The sequence below is a fragment of the Dasypus novemcinctus genome, chromosome 23, assembly GCF_030445035.2.
Source record: "Dasypus novemcinctus isolate mDasNov1 chromosome 23, mDasNov1.1.hap2, whole genome shotgun sequence".
Classification (NCBI taxonomy): domain Eukaryota; kingdom Metazoa; phylum Chordata; class Mammalia; order Cingulata; family Dasypodidae; genus Dasypus; species Dasypus novemcinctus.
The window spans coordinates 39644665-39663963 of record NC_080695.1 but is presented as its reverse complement, the minus strand read 5'-3'; the positions used below and the strand labels follow the sequence as shown (position 1 = coordinate 39663963).

The 19299-nt window shown below is 39.1% G+C and overlaps 1 protein-coding gene across 1 annotated transcript in view; it reads left to right on the top strand.

Moving 5' to 3' along the window:
• The window catches only part of LOC101441443 (phospholipid-transporting ATPase ABCA3-like), a 207241-nt gene extending 194595 nt beyond the window's left edge, over positions 1-12646 (top strand). Inside the window, exons 23-24 of the mRNA XM_058286294.2 lie at positions 12064-12137; positions 12498-12646. Coding sequence (XP_058142277.2) covers positions 12064-12137; positions 12498-12626 — 203 coding nt within the window. The 3' untranslated portion in view covers positions 12627-12646. The remainder of the gene's footprint in view (positions 1-12063; positions 12138-12497) is intronic.
• Positions 12647-19299: the final 6653 nt, after the last annotated feature.

Below are 19299 nucleotides of genomic sequence, written 5' to 3'. Positions count from 1 at the left end.
TTGAAATATGTTCTTTTGTCACCCAAAATAGAAAAATCCACAGCAACAGAGGGACAACAAAAGCCTCCTCACCATATTGATCTTAGATGAATATAGCTGCCATTTTTCTTCATTTCATAATGTCTAATTTCCTGGACCAAAAATTGTTGTTACATGCAGACAGAGGTGAGGGTTCTGGGTGGCAAACTGGTTTTTAATGCCCTCTCCTAATGGTATGTTTTTAAACAAATCAATTTTATTGATACACATCAATAAAATATGCAATTAATCCAAAGTGTACAATCGATGGTATTTGTTATAGTCAGATAGTCCTGCATTCATCACTTCAATCATTATTAAAGCATTTTCATTATTTTTATAATAATAAAAAACAAAAAACAAACAAGAAAATTTCTCACCTCTCAATCTCTCTATGCTTCCCCCACGGTACATAGCTACTATTTCTAGCTAGTCTATCCAAAGTGTATAATCAATGACTTTTTGAATAATCACAATGTTGTATTCATCATCTCAAAAATTTTAGAATAATTTCATTACTCCAAAAAGAAAGACTCTACACTGTTTAGCATTCCTTCCTCAGACCTACATAATCGCTAATCTCTTTTCATCTTTATACATTGATTTATATTTACATTTTATATCAATGGAATCACACAATATGTAGCGCTCTGTCTAGTTTCCTTCACTTAGTATAATTTGTCTGATAGTAATATTTTGTACTAACTTAATTTGTTCAGCTTCAAAGAAAAGCAGTCTTACATATGCAATTCTATCCATAGTCATATTTCACATAATATATTTATATTTCATATAATATATTTAGTTCATAATAGGGAAATCATACAGTATTTGTCCTTTTGTGCCTGGCTTGCATCACTCAACATAATGTCCTCTAGGTTCATCCATGTTGTCATATGTTTCACGACTTCATTTCTTCTTATTGCTGAATAATATTCCTTTGTGTGTATACTCCACAATTTGTTTATCCATTCATCAGCTGATGGACACCTGAGTTATTTCCAACTTTTGGCTATTGTGAATAATGCTGCTATGAATATCATATCATATCATGAATATCTACTCATGTCACTGCTCTCATTTCTTCTGGGTAGATACCTATCAATCGTATGGCCAGGCCCCATGGAAGTCTATATACAACTTCCTTAGGAACTGCCAAAGAATTCTCCACAGTGTCTGTACCATTCTACATTCCCACCAACAGTGAATAAGCGTTCCTATCTCTCCAGTTCCTCTCCAACATTTACAGTTTTCCGACTTTGTAATAACAGCCAGTCTAATCTGTGTGAAAAGGTATCTCATTGTAGTTTTGATTTGCATTTCCCTAATTGCTAGTGACATTGAACATGCTTTCATGTGTTTCTTCACCATTTGTACTTCTTCTTTGCCCAAGTCTTCTGCCTATTTTTTAATCAGATACTTTGTCTTTTAATTGTAGAGTTGTATGATCTCCTTATAGATCATGGATATTAAATCCTTACCAGATATGTGATAGCCAAATATTTTCTCCCATTGAGTCAGCTGCCTTTTTGCCCTTTTGACAAAGTTCTGTGAGGTGCAAAAGTCTTGATTTTTGAGGAGGTCCCATTTGCCTTTTTTTTTTTTTCCTTTGTTGCCGGTGCTTCGGGTGTAAGGTTTAAGAAACTACCACCTACCACAAGATCTTGAAGATGTTTTCCTACATTTTCTTCCAGGAGTTTTATGGTTGTTGTTCTTATATTTAGGTCCTTGACCCATTTTGAGTTAATTTTTGTATAAGGTGTGAGATAGTGGTCTTCTTTCTTTGTTTTGTATATGGTCATCCAGTTCTCCCAGCACCATTTTTTGAAAAGACTGTTCTGGCCCAGCTGGGTGGGCTTAACAGACCTGTCAAAAATCACTAGATGTGATGCTCAATTTCTGAGTTCTCTTGTAGTTGGTGCTGGGGTTTAATATATACCCAGAGGACCTGAATCTCTGGACTGTCAATGTGATAGCCAGGCCCTGAGCCTCAACAGACTTCAGCTCCTACACTCTGGTTTATTGGACTTACCTCACTCAGCTAACATGGAGTTGAAGAAGGTCAACCACCACACCATGGAGCCAAGAGTGCCTACAACTGAAAGCAGGAGGACTGCATCCAGCATCCATGTGAAATCTAAGCCCCCTCTTGATATAGATGGGGAGTAGACACAACCATTCCAAGGTCCACAGGATGGAGGAATAAAGTATGGATTAGAGTGGACTTACTGATATTCTATTCATGAACTATTGTGATTAGTAATTGAAGAAAATGTGGCATTGGTGTGGAGAAAGTGGCCATGTTGGCTGCTGGGGGTAGGGAATGGGAGGAAGAGATGAGATGTGGAGGCATTTTTGGGACTTGGAGTTGTCCTGAGTGATGCTGCAGGGACAGTTACTGGACATTGTGTGTCCTCCCATGGCCCACTGGGTGGAACGTGGGAGAGTGTGGGCTATGGCGTGGACCATTGACCATGAGGTGCAGCGGTGCTCAGAGATGTATTCGCCAAATGCAATGAATGTCTCATGATGATGGAGGAGATTGTTGTTATGGGGGAAGGAGTGGAGTGAGGGGGTTGGGGGGTATATGGGGACCTCATATTTTTTCAATGTAATATTAAAAAAATAAAGACAAAAAAATTTTTCTGAGTTCCCAATTAAGATCCATTGGTCAATCTATCTGTCCTTATGCCTGTACCTTGCTGTTTTTACTACTTTAGCTAAGTAGTATTATTTAAAATCTGGAAATGGAAGTCCTCCACCTTCATTCTTTTTCGAGACTTTTTTTGGCTCTTCAGGCCCCTTACATTTCTGTATAAATTTTATTATTGTCTTTTCTATTTCTGCAAAAAAGGTTATTGGGATTTTTATTGGGGTTGCATTGACTCTGTAAATCAGTATAGGAAGAATTGACATCTTAATGATATTTAAACTTCCAATCCATGAACACAAAATGTCCTGCCATTTATTTAAGTCTTCTGTTTCCTTTAGCAGTGTTTTGTAGTTTTCTGAATACACGTCTTTTATGTCCTTGACTAAGTTGATCCCTAAATATTTGATTGTTTTAGTCAATGTTATAAATGGAATTTTTTTCTGAATTCCTTCTCAGATTGCACATCAGTAGTGTATAGAAAAGCTAATGATTTTTTCATATTAACCTTGTATCCTTCCACTTTGTTGAACCTGTTTATTAATTCTACTAGCTCTGTTGTGGATTTTCCAGGATTTTCTAGATATATGATCATGTCATCGCTAATACTGAAAGTTTTACTTCTTTCCTATTTGGGTGCCTTTTATTTCTTTGTCTAGCCTAATTGGTCTAGCTAGAACTTCTAGCAAAATATTGAACAATAATGGTGACAGTGGGCATCCTTGTTTTGTTCCTGATCTCAGCAGGAAAGCTTTCAGTCCTTCACCATTCAGTTCAATGCTAGCTGTAGGTTTTTCATTTGTACACTTGGCCATATTGAGAAAGCTTCCTTCTATTTCTATCTTTGGGAGTGTTTTTAACAAGAAAGGGTGCTGTGTTTTGTCAAATACCTTTTCTACATCAATCAGAGGATCATGTGATTTTTCTTCTCCAATTTATCAATGTGGTTTATTACACTAATTGATTTTCTTGTGTTGAACCACCCTTGTATGCCTGGGATAAAACCCACTTGATCATGGTGTATAATTCTTTTAATGTGCTTTTGGATTCTGTCTGCAAGTATTTTGTTGAGGATTTTTGCATCTATATCCATTAGATATTGGTCTGTGATTTTCTTTTTTCATAATATCTTTATCTGGTTTTGTATTAGGGTGATGTTGGCTTCATAGAATGAATTTGGTAGCATTCTTTCCTGTTCAATTTTTGGAAGCACTAGAGCAAGATCTGTATTAGTTCATCTTTGAATGATTGGTGTAATTCTCCTGTGAAGCCATCCAGTCCCAGGCTTTTCATCTTTGGGAGGTTTTTCATGATTGTCTCAATCTCTTCCCTTGTGATTGGTTTGTTGAGGCCTTCTATTTTTTCTAAAATCCATGTAGGTCATTCATCTTTTTCCAGGAATTTGTCTACCTCATCTACATTTTCTAGTTTTTTGGCATAAAATTGTTCATAGTATCCTCTTATGAGCTCTCTTATTACTATGGGGTCAGAGGTAATGCCCCCCCCTCTCATTTCTGATTTTATTAATTTGTGTCTTCTCCCTTTCTTTTTTTTTGTCAGTCTAGCTAAGGTTTTGTCTATTTTGTTGATCTTCTCAAAGAACCAACTCTTGGTTTTGTTGATTCCATTGTTTTGTTGTTGTTGTTGTTGTTCTCAGTTTCATTTATTTCTGTCCTTATCCATTTTTTAAATATACTTTTTAATTTTTAAAAGACACTTAGATTACATAAATGCTACATTAAAAATATAAGGGATCCCCATTTGCCCCACCTCCTATCCCTCCCACACTTTCCCCCTAATATCCTTCATTAGTGTGGGATATTTGTTACAATCAATGAACACATTTTTGAGCATTCCACTAAATGTGGATTATAGTTTACATTGTAGCTTACACTCTCTCCCACACAACTTTGTAAATTACAACAAGATATACAAAGGCCTGCATTTGACTTTGCAGTGTCATTCAGTACAGTTCCCAAGTCCCAAAAATGGCCCTATATTACACCTATTTTTCTCTCTCCCTTCCTCCATCTGCTATGATCTTTACTATTTCTTTCTTTCAGCTTGGTTTGGGATTTGTTTACTGTTATTTTCTAGTTCTTCCAGGTGTGCAGTTAGATAATCAATTTTAGCTCTTTCTTCTTTTTTAATGTAAGCACTGAGGGCTATAAATTTCCCTCTGAGTCAGTGGCACGTGAATTGCTGGAGGCGGTAAGAGGGAAAAGGAGGTGTGATATGGGGGCATTTTCGGGACTTGGTGTAGTCCTGAATGATATTGCAGGGACAGATGCAGGACATTATATAACCTGCCATAACCCACTGAATGGAATGGGAGAGAGTGTAAACTACAATGTAAACTATAATCTATGCTGTGTAGCAGTGCTCCAAAATACATTCATCACATGCAATAAATGTACCACACTAATGAAAGAAGTTGTTTATGTGGGGAAAGTGAGGGTGTGGAGGTGTATATAGGAACCTACTATATTTTTTAATGTAACATTTTGTGCGATCTATGTATCTTTTTTAAAAAATAAAGTTAAGGTGAAAAGTTAAAAATTAATTAATTTTTTAAATTTCCGTCTCAGCACTGCCTTTGTGGTGTCCAAGAGGTTTTGATATGTTGTGTTCTCATTTTCATCTATCTCAAGATATTTTTGGAATTTTCTTACAATTTCTTCTTTGACCCACTGATTGTTTCAGTGTATTGTTTAATCTCCATATATTTATTAATTTCCCTTCTTCTATTATTGATTTCCAGCTTCATTCTGTTATGATCAGAGAAAGTGTTTTGTATAATTTCAATCTTTTTAAGTTTATTGAGACTTGTCTTGTGTCTATCTTGGAGAAGGATCCACAAGAACTTGAAAAGAATGTATATTGTGCTGTTTTGGGGGTGCAATGCTCTATAGATGTCTATTAGCTTTAGTTCATTTATCATATTATTCAGCTTTCTGTTTCTTTATTTAGACTCTGTCCAGATGTTCTCTCCAATACTGGGAGTGGTGTACTGAAGTTTCCAACTACTATTGTAGAGACATCAATTTCTCCCTTCAGCTTTGCCAGTATGTGCCTCTTGTCTCTTGGGGCACTGAAGTTAGGTGCAAAATATTTAGAATAGTTGTTTCTTCTTGGTGAATTCCCTTTTTTAAAAAATATATAATGACATTCTTCATCCCTTATAACAGTTTTGCATTTAAAATCTATTTTGTTTGGAAATGGACTTGGCCCAGTGGTTAGGGCATCCGCCTACCACATGGGAGGTCCGCGGTTCAAACCCTGGGCCTCCTTGACCTGTGTGGAGCTGGCCCATGCGCAGTGCTGATGCGCGCAAGGAGTGCCGCACCACACAGGGGTGTCCCCCGCATAGGGGAGCCCCACGTGCAAGGAGTGCACCCGTAAGGAGAGCCGCCCAGCGCGAAAGAAAGTGCAGCCTGCCCAGGAATGGTGCCGCCCACACTTCCTGTGCCGCTGACGACAACAGAAGCAGACAAAAGAAACAAGATGCAGCAAATAGACACAGAGAACAGACAACCGGGGGGGGGGATTAAATAAATAAATAAATCTTTTAAAAATAAATAAATAAATAAAATAATAATAATAAAATCTATTTTGTTTAATAATAGTATCACTCTCCAGCTCTTTTTTTGGTTACTCATTACGTGGAATATTTTTTTCCAGCCTTTGACTTTTAACCTGGTTGTGTCCTTACATCTGAGATAAATCTCTTGTAGACAACATATAAATGACTTATATTTTTTAATCCATTCTGTCAGTCTGTGTCTTTTGATTGGGGAATTCAAGCCATTAACATCCAATATTATAACTGTAAAGGCATTACTTCATCCATTTTGACTTTTGGCTTTCAGCTGTTATATCATACTATAGTCTTTTTACCCTATCTACTATTATTCATTTCTACACTTTTCTCCATGTCTCTTGCCCTTGTTTTTTCCTTTAAGGCTGCAGCACACCCCTTGTAATTCTGGTCTTTTGGTAACATATTCTATCAGTTTTTCAGTGTCTGTGAAGTCTTTAAACTTCCCTTCATTTTTGAAGGACAGTTTTGCCAGGTACAGAATTCTTAGCTGGCAGATTGTCTCTTTCAATACCTTAAGTGCATTATACCACTTTCTTCTCTACTCCATGGTTTCTGATGAGAGATCAGCACTTAATCTTATCGATTTTTTCTTGTATGTGATGCTTTGCTTTTCTGTTTTATCTTCTGTTTATCTCTGATTATTTGTTAACCTAAATAGTAGGTATCTTGGGGTAGGTCTGTTCATGTTTATTCTGTTTGGGGTACACTGTCCTTCTTGGATATTGATATTTATGTCTTTCATAAGGGTAGGTAAGTTTTCAGTCACTATTTCCTCAAATATTCTTTCTGTCCCTCTTCCATTTTCTTCTCCTTATCGCATGTGAATAATGTGTACGTTTTTGCATTTCACATTGTCATTCAATTCCCTGAGACCTTGTTCCATTTTTTCCATTCTCTTCCCTTTCTGTTCTCTTGTCTTTTCCAGTTCAGATATTCTGTCTTCAAAATCACTAATTCTGTCTTCAAGCAGTTCAAATCTGCTCATGTGCCTCTAATGTATTTTTAATCTCATCCATCATGTCTTTCATCCCCATAAGGTCTATTTCTTTTCTTTTGTTTCTTTTTTTTTTTTAGTTGTATATTTTTTGAAGATACCTAGATCACAAAAAACAGTTACATTAAAAAATATATAAGAGGTTCTCATATACCTCACCCCCCACCCCCCTTGGTCTATTACTTTTCTTTGCAGACTTTCAAGTTGTTCTTTATGCTCACTCAGTGTCTTCTTAATATCATTTATCACTTCAGTCATATTTTCTTTCAAGTCTTTAAATTGATTTAGGAGAGCTGTGTGATTATCATTGATTAACTGTCTTAAATCCTGAATCTTTTCAGGATACTTGGTTTGTTCCTTTGGCTCAGCCATCTTTTCCTGTGTCCTGGTATGCCTTGTAATTTTTTGCTGATGTCTAGGTATCTGATATGTTGGTAAATTTACTCTAATGGCCAATTTCTCTCTCTTGCCTGTTTTTTCACACCTCTTTGATATTTGGTTCAAGATACCTGAATCTTTAAAATTGCCCAGCTTAAGTTACCAAACTCATTCCAGGAACTCACCGATGGGGCACAGATTTTCTCCCAGGGATGGGGTAAAGAGAGCTCTCAAAGCAGTTTTTGTCCATGTAGTTTCCAGACTGGCCAGCCAATGGCACTTGATGCACCTTTCCACAGAAGTGTGTCTCTCTCAGTTTTCCCTTGTTTTCATCTGAACAGAACCAAAATTCAAAGTGGGCTCTGCTGGCTGAACTCACTGAAGAAAAGCCCCCAACTTCCCCTCCATTTTCTCTCATAACAGCTGGCAGGGAGCAAGATGCCTGCTCTCCTCTCATTCAGCTGGAATACACCAGGAGTTTTACCCCTGCTGAATATCTCTGGAGTAGGGGAGGGGAGTCCTTCCCAGGAGGTAGGAGGTTTAGTAACTCACAATTTCTTGTTTTGGCTTCTTTGTCTCTCTGTCCCTCAGCCTCCTGGGAGTTGTGAAACACTGTCCTGGTCTGCTGACCCCCAAAGCAGGTCCATCAGACAGCTTTTGGCTCTTTCTCCATTGTTTTGGTGAGAGTGCTGAGCCATATCTGCCTAATCTAACACCATGTTCTCAATGAAATTCAGTTTTTCTAACCAATCAAACTCTTTTTGTTTTGTTTTGTTTTGTTTTGTTTTGTTTTGTTTTGGCAGGCAGAAGGGTGGATATGTCTCCTATTTTTCTGATTCTTTTTTGTTTCTGCAGAAAACTTAATTTTTAACTCATTCCTTCTGTTCCTTCATCACCATGTTTCCAAAGAATGCCTCCCCTTTTTCATCATTCCTACCTCCCTTCAGAGGCAGTACCTTTCTTAACTAACACCTCTTATCCAGTGCACGTCACAGTTCTTTCGTTTTGATTTCCTGGTAGTGCCTGCTCTATTCTACAACATCTCATATCTCTCCTCAGTATTTCCCCAATCAGGATATTATTTTCACATACTTGGGTGATTTTATCTGCTCCCTTCTCTTTTTTTTTTTTTCCCATAATAGTAATTTTATTTTGATATAATGGAAAGTTCAGAGGTGAAGCTGCTCACTTAATGGCTTATACTGTAGTAATGAAGTACCCACGTTCTAATATTTTCTTTCCTGTTTTCCATCTCTATGAGTGCTGTACTTTATAGGAGATTTTCTTGATTTTATTTTTAAATTCTTCTATTATGTTTTCCACTTAAAATTTCATTTAAAGTTTTAAGAGCTCTATTTTGTTTTCTTTTTTTTATTTTTTAATTCATTTTTTTAAATATTACATTCAAAAAATATGAGGTCCCCATGTACCCCCCACCCCTTCACCCCACTACTCCCCCCATAGCAACATTCTCCTCCATCATCATGACACATTCATTGCATTTGGTGAATACATCTCTGAGCATCGCTGCTCCTCATGGTCAGTGGTCCACATCATAGCCCACACAATCCCACGTTCCATCCAGCAGGTCATGGGAGGACCTACAATGTCCAGTAATTGTCCCTACAGCACCACCCAGGATAACTCCAAGTCCCGAAAATGCCTCCACATCTCATCTCTTCCTCCCATTCTCCACACCCAGCAGCCACCATGGCCCCTTTTTGCACACCAATGCCACATTTTCTTCGATTACTAACCACAATAGTTCATGACCCCTTCTCTTTTTCCGCACAGTCTTCACCCAACTCTGTCCAGAGCAAGCTCTACTCAGTTTGGTTTTTATTTCCCTATTTACACATGAAGTTTATTATTTTATCTATGTATGTTGTAGTTTGTACAAAAAAATATTAAATTTAAGCAGATTTCATTTTTCCTTGGGAACCCAGAACTCTCTGAAAGAAAATCTTATGTTGCATTCTGTAGTCTTATCATTATCTATATTGGTACTTTCAAACTATTATATGTCCCATGTTGAATAAGACAAATAAATAATTATATAATGGCATTAGAAATTGTGATTTTCAGGATAAAGGAAAAGAGATAAAGCATAAGTCAAAGGAGTAAAAGTACTGTAATTTTAATTTTAATTTGGAAATATCAGTATTAATGTGTGATTTACCATTATCTCTACAGAAACTACTTATTTCCTAGCTGTCAACTTAAATGCATCAAAAAATATCCAAGTCAGTTTTAATAAGAACCACTAGCATCTTCATTGTGTTCTATAATTTGATTTCCTTCTAAGACTAATCAGGTCACCATGGAGAAAGGGCTGATGTCACATCTGGGTGAAAATGTGAAAGATGAACCTGGAATATCTTAATGTGCCAAAGGGAAGATAGTAAAGACTTCTGGGTCATATCAAAAGTACACAGGAGGGAAGCAGATTTGACTCAACTGATAGAGCATCCACCTACCATATAGGAGGTTCAGGGTTCAAACCTAGGGCTTCCTGACCCATTGGTGAGCTGGCCCATGCACAGTGCTGATGAATGCAAGGAGTGCCCTGCCACACAGGGGTGTCCCCCGCATAGGGGAGCCCCATGCACAAGGAGTGTACCCCGTAAGGAGAGACACCCCACGTGAAAAAAGCACAGCCTGCCCAGGAGTGGCACCGCACACACACACAACTGACGCAACAAGATGACACAACAAAAAGAGACATATTCCTAGTGCTGCTGACAAGAATGCAAGTGGACACAGAAGAACAAACAGCGAATGGACACAGAGAGCAAACAACAGAGTTGGGGCAGAAGGGGAGAGAAATACATTTTTTTTTAATCTTTAAAAAAAATAGTACACAGGTAAAAACTTTTAAAAAGGGATGGATGGAAGAAAAGAAGGAAGGAGTACACAGGAGCCAACTTGAAAAGGATAATTTGAGCATCAGAAGTAATAATGACAAATGGACTAAAATATTACAAGCATAAGATTCCACCAGTTTGTAATATTACAATAAAAAAACTATCACCTTTGGGGATTACTGGGACTCTGTCTTATGACTCTGAAAATTAATAAATAAGGAATCAGTCACTTATCCTGAACTTTAGAGGAACTAAATCAAATGAAAGAGGGAAAATTCTTGCTTATAGAATAATTTGAGTTAACAAATTAGATTAAAATATTATAAAGATATGAAAAAAATGATAGAATTATAAAACCATTTTGCAACCCATAGTAGCAATGCCCAAGGCAGCATTCCTACTGGTACTAGAGGAAGCATGTCAGTCACTGTTATGATCTCGTGTATGGTGAGAACAGTGGTGGCCATATTTAATGTTTAAAGTGCTATAGTCTACAGCATGGGTTCTTAACTAGGGGTCCATGAGCTTGAACTGAAATTCAAAAAAGCATTATTCTTGTGGGGATGTGTTGGTGTGGGTGATATATTTATTAACTAATATACAGTATAGTGTGGACTTAGTAAGGGGATCATGGTTTTCACCTGACTGGCAAAAGTGTCCATGGAACCCTGGTCTACAGTAAAGTTGCAAGCATCAGTGACTTTATTATAATTGACCAAGCTGTACATTTATGTTCCACTTTTTATATGTTTGACATATTTCACATTAGAAAAGGTTTTACAAACATTTAATCATGGAAGCGAGGTGTGGACTCATTATATAATAAAATCACTTACTAGTATTAACATATAGTTTTTTAAAATATTTTAATAACAATTATTGCAATAATCCCCAAATATGTAATAATAAATGTAAATAAATCCTATTTATTAGGAATGGCTACAATATTACTACAATATTTTCAGAACCTATAATCTCATTCCTCCAGTGAACACCTTCTAATAAGAAATATGGTTAATAAACTATAAAATAATAAGAACATATTTGTCTGAAATCTGTGTTTTGTATACATGGATTTTCTCTTCATTTAGGATGAAATTTGCCTAGTCATGAGAATAACAGACTTCTCTCCCCCTACCCTACACACACACATACAACTGGAAGAAGTAACCACACCCACGTTTTATTAGCATAGTCTCCGGTCTATGTTTAGGAATAGATCCTATAGAAAATTGGGATTCATATAAGTCCCAGGTTTTGCGAAGTAAGCATATGAGCTATCAATTAATCCTAAAAGTGATTAGCCTACCCTCCATAATTTTTACAAACTGTAGGCAGTAAAACCATATTTCAGCAGGAAATCAGTGAAATAATTAACAAGTCATGTGTAACAAAGAGAAAGGGCTTTTGGATTATGTTATCTTTTATATTCACTACATATATTATCTCTCCCATTAGTAAAGGTAATTGGAATAGGAATTACTTGGAAATTTTTTTTAACTCTTTCAGATATAGGGCCACTCCGCATTACTCACCTGTCATATCTTTCCTTTCTTAGGTAACATCATTAATCAGGAGCATGAAGGGATTATTGACTACTACATTCCCAGCAAGGAAATTAGCTGGGGAAAGGTGATTGTAGAAATCATACCCGTAGAGTATGATTGATAGGAAACATTGGAATTCAAGGATGTGGAATGGGAAGCTGACATTGGGGCAGTAGCAGAACTTTTGGGTTACTTTTCAAAAGCCCCTATAGTTTAATTGCTTGAGAATTCTGCCCATAAATTCTATTATCATTCCATGCCCATTAAGAGAATGAGGATTGAGAACTGCCTCCCCTTTGCCTTTCTGTCTTTTCTTTTTACGTTCCCACCTCTCCCTTCTGTATCTGTCTCTAAACATAAACCTAGCAGGAGTTGGGGGATGATGGGATGGGAAAAGTTTCATCTCGATGAATAGCAATGACAATTCCATTTTTTTCTATTAAAGGTTTTTAATAATATGGAGGAAGCTAAAGTGCTATTCAATTTAGAAGACTATTCTTTCAGTCAGATAACACTGGAACAAGTCTTTCTGACATTTGCTAATATTGATAAAACAGAAATAAAGCTGCTATGAGATTCAATTCCAACCAGTGATCCTTATGTCTCTTAGACTGCTGCCTACACCTGGATACATAAAGGGACATTTCTGTGTGTGTATATCTTGGTGTGTGTATGTACACATATACATACATAAATACATATTATTCCCCAAAATAAGAAAATTTTCATCCTCTTTGAAGATTAAGGTGAGCAACCTATTGTCCTGAACTGGGAAGGGTCTGAGATTTTACCTTTTCTTCAAGTTAAGAGTTTCATGGATGGTAACAGAAAACATGGAACCCTTGGTCAAAGACAAAGGGACTTTATTATCCACAGCAATAACAATACTCAGAGTATCATAATTTGTAACAGTTACCTTAGCCCCAGTTTCCCCTGGGCAATTCAAAGAGAGCTAGATGATGCCTATACATTCAGTGGGCTGCACTACGGAAGGGGAACCCTGAGCTTATGGAACTCAAATCTTTTATAATAGGCAGTAAGCAAACCTGCCCAACTTTTCCTCTAGAAGGAGACATTATCTTATACAGAACACTGGACAAACCTTCTCTCTGTTCTAGAGGAAGACACTATCTCTCTTCAAAGTCTGTTTGCTTTACAGTCATCTTGGCAAAAATATTCTGCAACAAAAGGGCAGTTAATGCCTGTGCTCACAAGTCATGATGAAATGCAACAGACACATGAAGAATTGGCTCCTAATATCTACTCCTTGTTTCTACAACATCTTAGCTTCTGGTTAATTTCTACGAATTCATTTAATCTGTCTCATAAAGGTTTTAATTAAGGCTACTATCAGTAGGAGCAGAGATTGATGACCTGATACTCAATCTGGGCAGAATCTATGATAAGGTCAGTGGTGACAGTTTGACAGTGGACAGAGGTGATGGTGGTGCAGCAATGTAAGTGTGGTGCTGCAGTGATGTGAGTGTGAGCAGGATTGGGGAGTTGGGCCATCCATGTTGCTGGTGGGAGGGGGAGGATGGAACAAGAGAATGTGTGGCTCAGTAAACTCTGGAGAGGGTGTCAGTGGTGGGGGGATATGTGGGGAGGTGCACCTGGGGTATGCCTCTATGGGATATGAATGTGTTCATGTTTCATAGGTGTGTTTTCTCAGTGGGCAGAGACCCACACAGTAGCCAACAAAATATTAAACTTCCACCCTGGGGAGTCCTGCTACTTTCCCAAATAGAGTAGCAAAAACCTCTGGAGTATCTAGGCAGTGTCTAATAAAAGAAAACAGATCAATATGCCATACCTTCAATATGAATGCTTGTACTTATGAACCTTATCCTTGTAAAACTGAAACTTAGCCTAATAATAACTAATGCTAAAGAAGTGCCTCCTGAAAACCTCGTTACTCAAATGTGGCCTCTCTCTAAGCCAAACTCAACAAATAAACTCACTACCTTCCTCCCAACATGAGACATGACTCCCAGGGATGAGCGTCCCTGGCACTGAGGGATACTACCAAGCACCATGCATTTGGAAAAAGAACCTGGCTGAAAGGGGAAAAATTAAATACAAAAGAGTTTTTTACTGCTAAGAGATTTCAGTGTGATTTGGGAGGTCACTCCAGAGCTTACACTTTTGCAGGTCTCGGACAGATCTCACTAACTGCCACAGTAAACAAAGCCTCAAACAAAGGTGCTCCCATGGACTCTAGGGATGTCTGGACACTCTAGGAAAGGCACACAGCCCCATGAAATCATTACCCTTTCAGCAGGCCTTATTTTTTAATATATGATCATCTATATCCCCAATAAAATAGATTTATAGTTTCCCTACTCATGATTCTTCTATCCCTTTTATGTGAACCTATAATTATCACTATACCTAATAAATATATGTACCAGAGACTTAAATCTTCAGTCTGTTCATATGCCATTTGAGCCCTAAATTTCAGGAAAGTTGTGATCAGTACCTACTCTCCAGTTTTTTGGACTCACCCAGGACAATGAACAAAATGATGATGATGGACAAGTTCCTTTCACCACAAAAACAAAATATCTACAATCTCAAGCAAAACAATTCCCTTCCATCTGTCCCATAATATCTAAGCCTCTTCTCAATCTGAAACAGAGCAGACATCATCCCAAATTCCCCAAGATTGAGGAATGAATAAGCATAAGGGGGAAGTGCAACAGTAAAGATTTACTGTTATTGTAGTTATTAGTGTGTTGTAATGGAATAAGTTATAACATTGATCAAAAGATAGTGGTTTCCAGAGGTTCTGAGGGGAGGAGGAGGAAAGATAGGTGGAACACAGGGCATATTTTAGGACACTTGAATTGTTCTGTTTGATACTGCAATGATCGATACATGCCTTTATACATTTGTCAAAACCTATAAAACTGTACAGTGCAAAATGTAAACCATAATGACCATAATGTAAACTATAGACCTTGGTTAGTAGCAATGCTTCCATATTGGTTCATTAACCATGTGTTAGTCTGCCAAAGGGGTGCTGATGTAAAGTATCAGAATCTGTTGGCTTTTATAAAGTGTATTTTTTGGGGGTAGAAACTCAATTACAAGGCCCTAAAGAATCCAAATCAAGAGTCCAACTCAACAGTTGACACATATTGAAGCAAGATGATCACCGACCTCTGCCTGGTCTCTCAGGGCTTCCTATATCATTCTCTGGCATAGAGCTCTCTCTCTCTCTCTCTCTCTCTCTCTCTCTCTCTCTCTCTCTCTCTCTCTCTCTCTCTCTCTCTCTCTCTCCCCTCCCCCCCTTACGTGTCTTCTTGCATGATTGTCTATTTATATCCTTTAAGGGGGTGGAGACTGAACCTGAGTCCTGCCTTTCTGACATAATTGAATCAAATCTCTAATCTTAACAGGTAATTTAATCAAGGGCCCCTCAACTGAATCCAATATAATCAAAGGGTATCACACCCAGAATAGATTAGTTTACAAACATAATCTTTCTCTCTTTGGGATTCACAAATAATCTTACACTGCCACAAAGCCATACCACACTAATGTAAGATGTTATTGATAGGGGAAAATGTGAGTGGGAGAGGGTTGGGTTACATAGGAATCCCCTATACTTTTGATGTAACTTTTCTGTAATCTAAAACTTCTCTAGAAAAAGCTTTAGAAGATGGCACCAGATTATGTGCATCCACATCATCTCTCCTACAAAAAGTGGCTGAGTAGGGGCAAAATCCTGCCTGTGTGAGCAATTTTGGAAACCCACAAAACAGGAGTCTTCAGGACATGGAGCTGGAGAGAGCGTGACAAAAAGTGTTTGCTCAAGGTAAAACTGAGTGAGTATCTGGCATTTGCGGCTGGAGCTGTGGAATGGCTAAACCCCTCCCTCAGGGCAGGAAGCCATGGCAATCCCTGACCCTTGCCGGGTCACCCAGCTGCAGGAGACAAACTCCAAGAGTAGGAGGGTTCTGGTGAAGGGTGGAGAGGGGTCCCCCAAGTGTGGACCCCCTTTTCTGAGCTTTGAGGAGCATACCAGCTGGCTTGAGGAGAAACCAGGAATAGGGGAGGGGTGAATCTGCTGAGGCAGCCTGATTTACCTAAGCACTCCGGGATTGGGAAAATTGGTCTGGGAGAAGGTGGAGTCAGTCAATTAACCAGTCTTGTGCAAGTCACCTAAGGGAGGGGGGAACAGTAGGAAGTGCTTAATAAGCTTCCAAGAGCATATTTAGGGTTCCCTGAAAGGAGTGGGTGCTCACTCTCAAAGAGACTGAGAGTCATTTTTTTCTGTGGTGAGTTAAGTCACCGGAGTCCCATTTGAGTTTCAAAAAGGAACTTTCACACAGGCTATTGCTTCCGGCTGCCCAAGGAGAAAAAGCAGTTAGAATAAAAAGGGAGAAGGACAGATTCCTAATCAGCAGTTTATCCAGTTGCAAAGAGTCAATCTTACCTCAGGGATAAGAGACTCTTTGTTTTTTGTTTTTTTAAAAAAGGAAACAAGTTTTAATGAGATTGTAGAGAAATAAGAAACATTTGCACATTGCTGGTGGGAATAAAAAATGGTGTAGCTGTTGTAGAAAACAGTTTTTTTGTTTGTTTGTTTGTTTTTTATTGATTTTGTAAAAATATTACATTAAAAAAATATGAGGTCCCATTCGACCCCACCACCCCCACCGCACCCCTCCCCCCCACCAGCAACACTCACTCCCATCATCATGACACATCCATTGCATTTGGTAAGTACATCTCTGGGTATCTCTGCACCTCATGGTCATTGGTCCACATCATGGCCCACACTCTCCCCCATTCCATCCAGTGAGCCCTGGGAGGATTTACAATGTCCGGTGATTGCCCCTGAAGCACCATCCAGGGCAACTCCAAGTCCCAAAGGCGCCTCCACATCTCATCTCTTCCTGCCATTCCCCATACCCATCAGCCACCATGTCCACTTTTCCCACTCCATTGCCACCTTTTCTCTGAGGTCCTTGGATTGGTTGTGTCTGTTGCACCTCTTTGTCAAGAGGAGGCTCAGATTCCACATGGTTACTGGATGCAATCCTCCTGCTTTCAGTTGTAGGTACTCTAGGCTCCATGGTGTGGTGGTTGTCCTTCTTCAACTCCATCTTAGCTGAGTGAGGTGAGTCCAATAATTCAGATTGTAGGAGCTGGAGTCTGTTGAGGCTCAGGGCCTGGCTATCATATTGTCAGTAAGAAGATTCAATCCCCTAAATATATCTTAAACCCCAATACCAACTACAATTCCAGTAAAGTAGCATGATAGTCTTATGAAAAGAGATCCCCTCTGGGTCCAGTTTCATCACGCAGAAACACCAGCTCCATAGAAGGGCCATCTGACATGGCAGTGAACCCTATCTGCCATGACCGTAGAACCCGTGGGTCCCTTTAGCCCTCAAAGGAACCAATACCTGGGGATTGTATCTATTTATCTGTCTCTTAGACTCTGCTCAGTTGTGCATAAGGGAAATCCTTCTGACAGCCTCCAGACTCTTTTTTTTTTAGAGACTCATAGCCATATAAACTCATTTCTCCTCTCTATTTCCCCCTTACATTAGATCGAACAGCATTTTAAAGTCATATTATTCTATGTAGACAGGGATATTCTACTGATCCGCATCGAACCTTCAATTCAAGGTCATTTTCCAGTTGCATTATCAGTTGTTAGTTGATAGTGATCCCTCGGTGCCAGGGAGGCTCATCCCCGGGTGTCATGTCCCACGCTGGGGGGAAGGCATTGCATTTACATGCTGAGTTAGGCTTCGAGACTGGCCACATTTGAGTAACATGAAGGCTGTCAGGAGGAAATTCCCAGGCACAGTGCTGCTCTAGGCCTTGTTCTTATTTCAGGCATATAGGCTCACAAGCATAGTCATTAGTATCAGGGGCTTACTGTTGGACCTTCATTCCTTCTCAGCCCTTGCCGCTGCACTTGGGGGACTGCCGCTGTTCCCCTAGGGACCACGGCACAGCACCCCCGGCCAGGGACCCAGTATCCCCCCAGCTTTAGTTTTTAATTGTTGCCACTATGAGTATATCCAAACATTACCATTCACCCTGGACATATGCCCTGTATAGCTCTCTGTCAGCCATATATCCCCTGTCAATAGTATCCCATACCAGTATTTCTCCACTGCTATTGTTGGACCACTCTGGGATCCAGAACTTCCTGAATATTGAAGCCCCAATATCATGTCAGGATCTCTTACTAGCAAAATGGAATATAGCAATGGGTTTAAAGGTTAGATATAGAATACGTGTTGACTTGGAAAAATTCTACATCCTATCTTTTTCTTTTCCTTTTTTTTTTCCCCTAATTATTGAACTTCTCTTCACAAGAGCCCTAGACCACAGCAATTCATGTATGCAATATACAGCACTCCCACACATCCACCACAAAACCTTTTCCCTTCCACAGCGATACTCTTACAACCTATTCACAACATATTTACTTAAAGTGATGTACAGAGTCTGAGACAATAGCTTTCAAACCAGGTGACATCTGTGCTTACATTGTGGTGCATACTTTAGGACACGCAGTTTTCTAACATTTTTAGTTATCCTATGTTTTATTTTATGGTTTACATTATCATTCTGTCGTCCCCTATATGTTTATGATGTAATATTACATATTTTATATCCATCCTTGTGTACTCTCACGAAACTCCTCTCTTACCCCACATTTACGTTGGTTTCACACATTTAACATCCATTTTCCCATCCCCTTGGTGCCCACAGTGACAGCCAACCTCCGTTTCCCGAGGAGCCACGTCCAGAGATACTTGCAACAGTGTTCAGGTCCTAAATTGCTCAGCTGCCCCAATGCCCTGGGAGCCACCCTTTCTCTCGAGAGATACAGTTCCCTCTATTTGATGGCATTAGTCCTCCCCAGGATGTGGGTCCACCCCCACTCTCACTACTTGGGTCTCTACCCAATGGTATCACCCACTCTGGCAAAATGAGCATTCAGACATTCCCCAGGAGCCCATCCCGCATCGGACCATCCCTTCCGAGCATCCTAAACAGGTAACCCTCTTAATTATATTTTGATACGATTTTTTCAGCATTTTACTCTCAACCAACACCTGAGACTCTCCTGTGTTTGTATGCTACCCCTCCCTCCCCCCACTTTTTGGGCAATATTACTCATCCGCCCAGCCCCACCCCCCTCAAACCCGCAAAGCCCCACCCAAAGGCAACCCCTTGCCCCCATTTTATCTCTTCTTTGTGTTCATACTTAC